The following is a 12,359-nucleotide window of genomic DNA, read 5'->3' on the forward strand; positions in this document are numbered from 1 at the left end:
ATTATTTATTAAAGGCAAGTAGCGGTAGGTCCCTTTCAGGTCAGCACTCAAACATGCCACATTGAAAGAGGCAAAGGCGATGACCAAGTACATCAGCTCTAAATGCAACACAACATTGTCCTGAAAAGCACAAAATCAAGGTCAAGACATATGCTGTGGACAGCATAAATGAATCGATGTGTATAATTTTTCTCAAATACTGTTGTGTTATCCATCGTATATAACTTTGTATGGATATGTTTTGTTAAAAGGCTCAATATACTGGAAAGTTAAAGATACTGAAGATAAATATGGTCTGATGCTAGCTGCCTGGTTATGTTAATTGTAAGTGTCAGCTTAGCTCAGCCAGTAGTACTGTGGCCTCTTGCGTTCAGCCTTTGACTTCACCACATATGCAAATAATTTTGTGCTGTCTTGCCAGAGATCTGTTCTGGGATCAAATGTGACCTACTTCAAGAAAACTGATCTCATTGAGCTAGCCAAAGAAGAGCAGGGCATGCTCTTAACATACTGACCAACAGGTCTCCTTCAAGAAACAGAACATTTAGCTATTTATTCATTTATGTGGGATCTTGTGCCCCAATTTGGTACTGCGTCTACTCTTCTGGTTTCAAAAGTAAATAATTGGTTGTAAAATGCTTTGGGTGATTTGTTAATGAGCTATGTTGTACACTTACAAATTCATTCTTTCGTCAATTTAGACTGTGTGTTCATATCAGATAAAAGTCATCTGCATGGCTTCAATCTTGTGCATTGCCATCATTTGTTCTTAGCCTCAGAATGTCTAGGTTGTGCTTGGGGCCAACTTATTTAGGTGTGATGAATTTAACTTTTAATCTGGTGTATATAATTTTACATTCTAATGGGTAATCAGTTTTTTTTAAAAAAAATTATTTAATCATTTAACTTTTATCTCAACTATTCTAAATTTTGCAATACCATGTTATTCAATTGAACTTGTGCACTGTAGTGTTATTTTTTTCTTGAAATGCATTTTAAAATGAATGTTGGAAATTGATTGCAATCTTTTTTTTCCCCAGGGGAAGCAGCTGTTGAAGTCTCCTTGTCACTGCTTATAGTGTCTGGTTGCAGTCTAGCTGTCCTCATCATCCTGCTTATGAACTGTGCATCCTGCTGTAAAGAGCAGGGAATAAATTTCAAGGTGAGCACGTAGGATGCACCTTGGTTGCTCTGATTTGATTTTTTTTTCTGTTTAGCTGCCGCATAATTTATTAACTGTAATCTCGAAGCTGCTTACTTTGTGTCAGCAATATACAAATTCCAATTAAGTGGAATTTGTACTGCATTGTCCCACATCGATTACAGCTGGCTATTTTAGGAAGATTACTTCTCAAATGAGATTTCAACTCGCTTGATTCAGATTATTTTTCCGTCCTATGGTTTCAGGCAATGGGAAGAAGACATTTCCTGAAATTACCTCTGACTAATTTCAGTTTACTACCTTTTTGGGGATTGAGGGACTGTAACGATTGACTCTTACTCACATCTGGTGGACTCTTACTCACATCAGAGACTTGGGTATAATTTATGTAGAGTGATACCTCCTTAAAGAAGAAATTTTGCTTGGCTTTAGGTGTAGGAATATATGCGATCTGTATATTGTTTCATTCTAGGGTTTTAAAAGAAAATGGTCACTGCAGAGTCTAAATTGCTGAAATATTTTTGTCACACTGAGAGGAAGATGTGGTGCATTATAGCACTCTTTATAACATTACAGTTTTGCCTAAAGCTGTGCAATTAATGAATGCACCAATAACTTTTTTTAATGTTAGCATGTTGCTCACTTTTTTAATTTCAGGAATTTGAAGATGATAATCCTGATGAAGAAAATGATTTCATACCACCAGCAGAAGACACCCCTTCGCCTCCAGCACCTGCTGAAGTTTACACGCTTACAGTTCCAAATATTATACTTTCTACTCCAACACAATTTCAGTCATCTAAAACACAAGGTATGAGCTGGTCTGAATTTGACAGTTTTTAAATATTTTAGCATTGATTGGTCAAGCAACATTTACTGATATTTAACCAATATGTGGCCCCATAGAATGTCAGTTCTTGTTTTTAGTCATATATCATTGTTTGAAATCAGTTGAAATTTATTGCAGTAACCTTTTCTCTTGGGTTCTATTTTACGCCAGTAAATTTAACTTGGTGAGTAGCTGAGTCATATAAACAGGAAGATCTCATGTTCAGTCTTGTAGTCTGTATTGAACTTGTTGATTTCAGCTAGGGTGATGATATCAGAATTCCTATGGCCTCTCCCACCATGCATTAGGGCAGACAGTATTTTCCAGTGTTCCCATTTCTTGATTTCTGTTAAGAAACTCCTGATGATGTGTGGATGACTTACACTGGCAGAATCAAACTTTGTGTAATGCTCCTGATGAAAGTTAGCATGCAGTGTGCATAATGTCTGTCGGAGCAGATATTGAAGTCTTTGAACATGACCAAGAGTCCTGGAAAAGTCTCAGGATGATCTCTGTAAATATTGGTAATTTAAGAGTATCACCTACTGCAAGGATGTTTTTGAATAAAAGTGCCCCTGGTTGTGAGTCTTTGGAATAAAAACAGTGTGTGCTGGAAAACTGAGCTGCTAGCAGGATCTGTGGAGAGTGTGTTTCCCTGTCCATGGATGCTGACAGACCTGCTAACCTTCTCCAACCCACGTTCTTTATTTCAGTGAGTGGGTGCTTGTGGATATGGTATCAAATCAAGCAGGCTGCTTTGTCCTGGATAGTGTCAGGCTTCTTGAGCGGTGTTGAAGTTGCACACACTTGGGAGTATTCCATCATTACTCCTGACTTGTGTCCTCTTGATGGTCGACAGGCTTTGGGTAGTCAGGAGGTGAGTTACTCGCTGCCAGGTTCCTAGCCTCTTGCCTGCGCTTTGTCGTCACTGTAGTCCAATTGAGTTTCTGGTCAATGGTAACCCCTAGGATATTGATAGTGGGGGATTTAGTGATGGTAACACCATTGAATGTCAAGGGATGATGTTAAATTGTTTCTTATTGGAGATGGTCATTGCATGACCAATGCAGAATTTTGCTTTTACGTGACTCTTTGCAACACCCTGAAAAGATGGTGGAAATAGAGTCCTTTAATACCTTTAACGCAGTGAAAAGGGATGAAATGTTATTGGTGAGGTAGGAAAGTGGATTTGAGGTTACAATTAGATCAACAATGATCTTAATGATTACCAAAGCAGGCTCAAGGTGCCGCAAGGCCTACTGTTTGTTCATATGTAATTGCTGAATGTGTAACTTTATCTCAGGAAAAGAAAAGTCAGCCTCGGAAAGAGTGAAATAAATTTGGTTTGCATTGGTTTGTTTTGGAGAGGGGCTTATTTTTACCTATTCTTTAATATGGATTATGAAAATACAATTAATTAGCATGCATTGTTTGATTGTTATCAACATGTCTGAAAATCTTAACTCTTGATATTCAAAACTCTTTTGAATTTGTTTACCTATAAATTGTGCATAGATTGTTAAATTATATCTCGGGACAATAACAGTGCACAGAGTATCATTAATGTATAAAGTGGCAGTTTAAATACATACAACAAATATTTGCAAAGTGTACTGATCACCGTTACTAAATATATTTAAAATAGTTGGCAGAAACATCTAATTAATGGTGAAAATAAAATGCACATTTTAACTACAGAATTTCATAAGACTTGATGTCTTAATCTTAGGCACAATTTCAGTGTAAACATCCTACTGTCACTTTACAACTTCCTTTGAAGTAAATAGGACACAATGGCCATTTCTTGTAACTAAAATATCTTTCCCTTTTATCCCCTAAACAAGTTCCTCAGTCCACATATTTTTTACAATGTTTTTGCATTGGTATTGTTTATAAATATGTCCAAACTAGTAATGATTTGATCAAACATTTATGCTTCATGAAGTCAAACATTTTGCTTATTGCTTCAATTACTACAATGATAAAGTACTTGGCACTTTGATATCAATGTCTTTTGTATGTCCTTTTTTTTCCTTCTCCTTTCTCCCACCGATTAGAATTGTTGTTGGGTATGTTTCATTGAAGTCTAAAAGTGCTAGTTCAAAATATAAAGCCTGGGATTTAGAACATTTTTGGAAATCAAAGGTCAATGTTTTCCTGTTGGAGCTTTTTTATAAAATATGCTTTGATCATTCATTTTGTTTTTTAACAGGAGTATCCTCAGCATCTCTTGCTCGTCATCATCTTAGCTACATCCAGGAAATTGGAAATGGCTGGTTTGGTAAGGTAAGCACAGCCTTTACAATCTAAAGATGAGGATCCCAAAGTCTTTTTAATCGAAAAGAGACTAGGTCTAATTCTGCAGTGTATTTAGTAGATTGTTAACTGTGATTCAGACATGTGTTAGTAAAGGAAAAAATAGTAGGGATCGTTAACGTACATGAAACTTTTATTTTAGGTCAGTTTTTAAATTGTTTAAAATCACAAATTCTTTGTGCAACCATAGAAACTACATTTCATAACTGATTTTCATCTTAAATACCAAGCATGGTTAAGCCATTTAAAGTAATTTTGGGAGTCCCAACTTCTGAAAGGAACATGATATTCTTGTAATTATGTTTGAATATGGTAACTTGCAAAGGGACAATGTACTTTATACTGTTGTCCTACCTTTTTAAGGACCGTTGGGGATGGGCAAAAAGGCCGGTCTTGTCAGTGGTTCCTGCATGCCATAAAAGATTAAAAAATGTCTGAGTGCAAGGCTCTTATGTAGCATTAATAGAGGCACTGTCAATCTAGTTCTCAGTTTCTTAGTAAACTTGTATTGATGTGGTAAAACAGATAACGTCGTTAAAGATTCATTAGTCAGTGGAAAAATTATCACTGCTGGAGCAGAGGGTGGTCCATGGAATTTAGGTGTATATTTTCTTTACCCATTTATGAATTGTGGGCATGGCAAGCAGGGCTATCATTTATTGACCATTCCTTAATTCTATATGAAAAGCTTCCTTCAATTCTAATTGAGTCATTTAGTGGGCTGTTTCAGAGGGCAGGTAAAAGCTGGTCACATCGCTGTGGGTCTAGAGTCATGTAATTGTCTACATCGTGCAGATGATAGATCTCCTTTAAATGGTTTTTGGGACCAGATTGTCACTTTTTAAAAAAATATATAGATTCATGGACATCTTGTATTATGAACACCTGCATTTTATTAACAATGTATTTCCTCAGTTTTGATGGTAGGATTTGAACTTGTGTTTCTGGATCATACTCCAGGTCTTTAAATTACTAGTCCAGTGATGTAACATCACAATGTGCTATAGTATCCTGATCCTATTATGATATATCTAACCTGGAAAAAATAGATGGTGTTATTAGGTGCCCAAATGAAGTGATCAATCTTTGAGCAATTAGCCTTTGAATGTAGTTGTTACATAAAGGAAATGAAAAGTGGGAGATGTCAACTTTGCTACCTCCTTTGGATCTTAATGCTTGAGGAAAGAACCAACATTGAAAAAAAATTTTCAGCAGAGAAGAGATTAAGTCAAATTTTATTTGTGGCTTCCAGGTCTGAAAGTTGAAGGATTCAGAATTCAAATGATTAAAAGTATTCTGTGGACAAAGAGCTGATCTAGAACACAGAACTATTTGAGATTTTAATTTTTAGATCTGTACTTTTTGGGTAACTTCCTTTTAAAAAGGTATTTTGAAAAACTGTTTTTTGGGGAAAATCAAACAGATTCCAGTTTAGTCAGAAACTAACAAAGAATGAAAGTGACTGCAAGTTCAACAGGCATTGTCCACTCCATGTTCTTGAACACAGTGCAGTCTTCAAGCCTTATCAGTTCTGAATGCAGAATAGATTGGTGTTCAGTTATTGTTCTTAGTGAAATTTCATAGTGTTAAATGTATTGTTTTGGTTTTAAAATAACATTGCAATCTAAGTCTAAATGGAACCTAGAACACTTGCATGAATCAATTTAAAATAAAATGTTTGCGAGATTAGCACCACATCAATCACCTTTACCCTCCTCCACATGTTTGGTCACCTTCTCAACGAACTCAATAAGGTTTGAGAGGCACGACCTATCCTTCTCAAAACCGTGTTGATTATCTCCAATCAACATATTCCTTTTGACATGATTATAAATCCTATCTCTTATAACCCTTTCCAACACTTTACTCATAACCAAAGTAAGGCTCATAGGGCTATAAGTTCCAGGGTTGTCTCTACTCCCCTTTTTGAACAAGGTAACAACATTTGCTATCGTCCAGTCTTGCACTATTCCTGTAGACAATGGCAACATAAAGATCAAAGCCAAAGGCTTGGCAGTCTCCTCCCTGGCTTCCCAGAGAATTCCAGGATAAATCCCATCAGGCCCCATGGACTTACCTATTTGTACACTTTCCAGGATTGTTAGCACCTCCTCCTTAAGCACCTCAATCCCATCTAGTCTAGTAGCCTGGATCTCAGTATTGCTCTCAACCACATTCTTTTTCTAGTGTGAATGCTGATGAAAAGTATTCATTTAGCGCTTCCCCTCTTTTTCCTCTGACTCCACACCCAACTTCCCACTGCTATCCTTGATTGGCCCTAATCTTACTCTAGTCATTCTTTTATTCCTGATATACTTATAGAAATTCTTAGGGTTTTCCTTGATCCTATCCACCAACGGCTTCTCATGTCCCCACCTGGCTTTTCTTAGCTGTCTCTTTTAGGTCTTCCCTGGCTAACTTGTAACTCTCAAGCACCCTAACTGAGCCTTCATGTCTCATCCTAACATAAGCCGCCTCCTTCCTGTTGACAAGACATTCAACTTCCTTAGTAAACCAAGGCTCCCACATTCTACTTCCCTGCCTGAAGGTACATACTTATCAAGGGCCCGCAGTAGCTGGTCCTTGAATAAGCTCCACATTTCAATTGTGTCCATCCCTTGCAGTTTCCTTCCCCATCCTATGCATCCTAAGTCTTGCCTAATCACATCGTAATTGTCTTTCCCCCAGCTATAACTCTTGCCCTCCGGTGTATAACTATCCTTTTCCATCACTAAAATAAACATAATAGAATTGTGGTCGCTATCACCAAAGTGCTCACCTACCTCCAAATCTCTCACCTGACTGGGTTCATTACCCAGTACCAAATCTAATGTGGCCTTGCCCCTTGTTGGCCTGTCACATACTGTGTCGGGAAACCCTCCTACGCATATTGGACAAAAACTGACCCATCTAAAGTACTTGAAGTATAGTATTCCCAGTCAATATTTGGAAAGTTAAAGTCCCCCATAACAACTGCCCTGTTACACTCATTCCTATCGAGAATCACCTTTGTAATCCTATCCTCTACATCTTTGGAACTATTTGGAGGCCTGTAGAAAACTCCCAACAGGGTAACCTCTCATTTCCCGATTCTAACCTTAGCCCAAACTACCTCAGTGGTTGAGACCCTTTCTGCAACTGTAATACGTCCTGGAATAACAGTGCCACACCACCCCCTCTTTAACTGTTTTCTGTGTTCTTACTGAAACATCTAAATCCCGGAACCTACAATAACCATTCCTGTCCCCGCTCTACCTATGTCTCTGAAATGGCCACAACATTGAAATCCCAGGTACCATCTCATGCTGCAAGTTAACCCACCTTTGAAAACATAAAAGTCAAAACAAAGTATAGGCTTGCACTTGCCATATGCAGCATAAACTAATCCTTTTTTGAATTAAAAACACAATATGTTTGCTTTGTACCATTTTAGTTTGTTTGATTTTTATAATCTTGTGTTAATTGGCTTTACATAAATATAATACAATATGACTGTGGTTTAAATTAAATGCTGTGAGTTCAGGCGTTTGAAATATTTTTAAGTGTTATTTTGCTGAGGCGTTTTGCAGCCTTCGGGACTCATCAATGAGTTCTACACTTTCAGGTCATTTCAGTTTTTTTTCCCCCACCTGTTGTTTTTTTTTTTGGATGGTAAATGATTCTACTGTTTGTTTCTAGAACTATCTTTTGTGTATTCTATTACCATTTATTTTTGCCATCATGCCTTTTTTCATTTAATATCGTCCACTTTCCACCCTATCACAGAAACTTCTGTTTTTCTCTCCCTACTGACCATTCCCTTTTACCCCTTCCATCCCGCTAATCGGCATGTTTTACACCTTCTATTTAAAACCTGTTGTGTATCTAACTTGTTGCAGTTCTATTGAAAGGTCATTGATTAGCTTATGTCTCCCTCCTCCGATGCTGTCAGATCTGCTGAGTCTTTTTAGCAATTTGGTTTAATTTCTCAATTTTAGCATTTGCATTTTTAGTTTTTGTTTTGGATTGTCATGAGGTAATTTTTATTTTTTGATTGCCATATAAGATAACATTTTTACTTGGAAACTTTGTCCCACTCTGTCACTGCATTCCAGATTTACACCCATTTCCTGTTGTCCTTTACTAAAGGTGAAGGCTTAGTCATCCAATCTTTGTGATATGGCCTTGGCAAAGAAATGTACTAACATCCTTTGTTACCTGCTGCAATGACCTTGTCCTTTTCCACATTCGGCGTAATCGAGTGTATGTAGGAAATGAGTAACTTGCTGTTTCAGAGAATTGAAGTATATAAAGTACTTTCCTACGTATTTTTGAAGGTTCTTCTTGGGGACATCTACGAGGACTCCAGTTTAGTCAGGGTGATTATTAAAGAACTGAAAGCGAATGCAAGCTCCGCAGAACATCATAGATTCCTTAAGACCGGACAGGCTTACAGGTTTGTTGTATTCTCCTTTTAATATAGTATCAAGTTCATGCAGAATTGGGTAGGTATCGAAGGGAATAGGGAAAGGTAGTAAAGTTGGAAAAACTTGTTGACTATTAGAAAAAACACACAGGGTTGTGTGCTTTTCAGTTTCTTTTATTCTACTAAAATTAAAGCTTGGTAGTTTTCTGTACAACTTAAAGGAGAGACTTTTAAATTGTCCAAGGAGGCTTAATTAGAAGGAAGAAGACTGAAGACACTTAATGTTCTGATGCTATTAGACTGTAGATAATAGCTTAAATTAAAATTATTCACTTGAATTAAAGTTTGCTTTTATAGATGAATTCCTTTCAGAATGAATGAGCTGGGAACCCTTTGTACTGCTTTTGTTTTATAATAAGAAATTTATCCCATAGTAAAACTTTGCTGGGCAAATGTGGAAATTAAGGCCACTTAAACTTGACTTCTGCCTCCTTTAGTTGATTCATGTACCAAGAATGATGAATGTGTACTTGCCTAATGAATTAAAACTGCTTTAGCAGATGTAAGATTTTGCCATCCTTGCTTTTGAAGCTTCCATTGTACAAATACAAGTCATAACTCCTTTGATGAAACTGATTTTGTACCTGCAAGCAAAGCAATAGACCACGTTTCTGTGTTGCAATGAACATTTTGTTCTGATATTGTACTTCTTGGATTAGTTGTTAAATGATTGCATATGTTTACTGCAATAAAGTGTACTAATTTGGGCTCTGTTAAACAGTTTCTGTATTGCACAATGAGAGTTCCTATTAGACATAGTGGAATATTTCAAAGTACTTAATAAACAGAATTGTGCATTCAGGATACAGTTATAAGAAAATACCTGATTCCTTATTAATTCCTTTAAGTCTTTGAATATACAAATTTGTAGACCATACCAAACAACATTAAAGTGAGTACCCACGCAATCTGATTCATGCTGTGCAATTAGTATTTTGTCATCTTTAGTAATAACCTCTTTTGAATCCAGATGCTCTTGCTCGCCAGTAAACATGGTCTCCTCCAATTTCTGTCATATGGCATTTGCACCATTAATACTGCCAGAAAGGAATGCTTTCCAAGCAGTTTTTGTCAGCTTCTAACATTTGTTATAGCACTATGTTCTCAACCTGAAGTCTGTCTAAATGCAATACTTTGTGCAATCTAAAACATAAATGTCAGCACAAATGGGGGAGATTCCCAAATAGAGTTTCTGCAGTTCTTCCGACAATCTACTGAATTTCATTAAGTGCTTTTCCATGGCACTATGTTTACTCTTTCTGAATTTATCAAAATCTGACAATGCCTCATGAACAATTCTTAAAAATGTTGCATCTCATCCTGCTCTTGTATGGTAGTGAAAAAGCCATGGTAATGGCTTGTTTCTCCTTTAGTAAAGAAGTAATACAAATCTACGTGGTAATTTCATTCTTTCATTGGTCATACGTTTGCATTCAGAAAACAGATTGGCACTGATATTTCAGATTTTAAATAAACCATCTCTGATGCTTTTTCCAAATCACTGACTACAGTAATGCATAATTTTCAATCTTTGACTTGAAAACAGCTAACTATTCTCTGCTACCATTGTTAAACAGAGGCTAAAGATTAACTATTGAGTGTCCAGACATATGCTTTCCTAGTCAGTTATTCTAACTCTCACATCTCCGAACTCTCTGATTACTTGTTCTCCATTTATGTATACACCCAGTCAAGTTCTCACCCAACCATTCCTTTAATTAATATTCTTCACCTAGTTCATAATTACATTTAGTCTCAGACAACTTTGCCAGACTATACTAGATGGTAACATGCTGCACATATATGTTAAAAATCCCTTCCCTGATTTATTGATGATGACACCAGGTTCCTTTTATATCTGTCTACATTTTCTGACCTCTTAACATTTCAGAAATACTTTGCACATCTGTACTTCCTACCAAAGTGAATAACCTCACATTTTCCCACATTATATTCTATCTCCCATGTTCTTGCCCACTTACTAAGTCTATGCAACTCATGTTGAAGTTGCTTTGCATCTTCCTCGCAACACACATTACTACCAAGTTTTGTGTCTTCTGCAGAATTGGAAAAATTACATCTGATTCTCACGTCCAAATCATTGAAATATATTGTGAATAGCTGGGACCCAACTACTGATACTTTGAGTACCCCACTAGCCTCAGTCTATCAATGCAAGAATCACTATTTATTCTTCTTTTGTTTTGACTGTTAGCCAATTCTTAATCCGTGCTGGTATCTTACTTCCTCAGTTGTGCTTTAACTTTATTTATCAGCCTCCGGTCGGGGTCAATATCAGAGACCTTCACAAACTGAGTTTACTACGCCCTCCTACTCTGTTTTATCAATTCTGCTAATAAAATCCTCAGATGAATTTCGATCATTATTACTCAACTGTCCATTTTTCACGATGTTCATAATATATTCTAACATATTTTCTGTACTGCTAATGTAGGACCTACAGGTCTGTAGTTTCCCCCCCCTTAAATAGTAGGGTGATATTTGTTACCGGGGAGAAAGTGAGGACTGCAGATGCTGGAGATCAAAGCTGAAAATGTGTTGCTGGAAAAGCGCAGCAAGTCAAGCAGCATCCAAGGAACAGGAGAATCGACGTTTTGGGCATAAGCCCTTCTTCAGGAATGAGGAAAGTGTGTCCAGCAGGCTAAGATAAAAGGTAGGGAGGAGGGACTTGAGGGAGGGACGTGGAAAATGCGATAGGTGGAAGGAGGTCAAGGTGAGGGTGATAGGCCGGAGTGGGGTGGGGGCGGAGAGGTCAGGAAGAAGATTGCAGGTTAGGAAGGCGGTGCTGAGTTCGAGGGATTTGACTGAGACAAGGTGGAGGGAGGGGAAATGAGGAAACGGGAGAAATCTGAGTTCATCCCTTGTGGTTGGAGGGTTCCTAGGCGGAAGATGAGGCGCTCTTCCTCCAACCGTCATGTTGCTATGGTCTGGCGATGGAGGAGTCCAAGGACCTTCATGTCCTTGGTGGAGTGGGAGGGGGAGTTGAACTACCTTTCAACTGGACACACTTTCCTCATTCCTGAAGAAGGGCTTATGCCCGAAACGTTGATTCTCCTGTTCCTTGGATGATATTTGTTACATTCAATCAAGGAACCATCCAAGGATTTACAAAATTTTGGAAGATGACCACCAACACATCCAGTATCTCAATAACTATTTCTTTCAGCATTCTAGAATGTTTTGTGACATTGTAGTTGTACAAAAATGATGCTGGAGTTTTGTTGACATAGTAGACAACCAAAATACTGTAAGATATGTGAAATGTAAATTATCAGAATTGTTCTGCCTCAAACAACTTTGCTTGCAAGTTTTAATTATTATATCTAATTACAGGGTTTTGCAGCACCCAAATGTGCTTCACTGCTTAGGACAATGTGTGGATGCTGTCCCTTACCTGTTGGTGTTTGAATTTTGTCAGCTGGTAAGTAAATAACCAGCTGTTGATACCTTTTTACTTTTTTAATCTTATTATCTGCAACACAGTTTCCATTGCTTTTATCCCTTCTACTGGATTGATTTTTTTTTCCCTTCAAATCTGTATTAGATAGTAGCATAAGAAAGCTACA

At 37.3% G+C, this 12,359-nt stretch overlaps 1 protein-coding gene across 1 annotated transcript in view; it reads left to right on the top strand.

Annotated features, from left to right (window-relative positions):
• Window positions 1-12,359, top strand: part of lmtk2 (lemur tail kinase 2) — a 152,859-nt gene that overhangs the window by 56,407 nt on the left and 84,093 nt on the right. Inside the window, exons 2-6 of the mRNA XM_087997905.1 lie at window positions 1,041-1,162; window positions 1,820-1,973; window positions 4,204-4,277; window positions 8,624-8,742; window positions 12,127-12,214. Of these exons, the coding sequence (XP_087854031.1) occupies window positions 1,041-1,162; window positions 1,820-1,973; window positions 4,204-4,277; window positions 8,624-8,742; window positions 12,127-12,214 (557 nt within the window). The remainder of the gene's footprint in view (window positions 1-1,040; window positions 1,163-1,819; window positions 1,974-4,203; window positions 4,278-8,623; window positions 8,743-12,126; window positions 12,215-12,359) is intronic.

Source organism: Chiloscyllium plagiosum, unplaced genomic scaffold, assembly GCF_037043375.1.
Source record: "Chiloscyllium plagiosum isolate Xiang-an unplaced genomic scaffold, Cpla_swu_hap1 HiC_scaffold_20, whole genome shotgun sequence".
Taxonomy (NCBI): Eukaryota; Metazoa; Chordata; class Chondrichthyes; order Orectolobiformes; family Hemiscylliidae; genus Chiloscyllium; species Chiloscyllium plagiosum.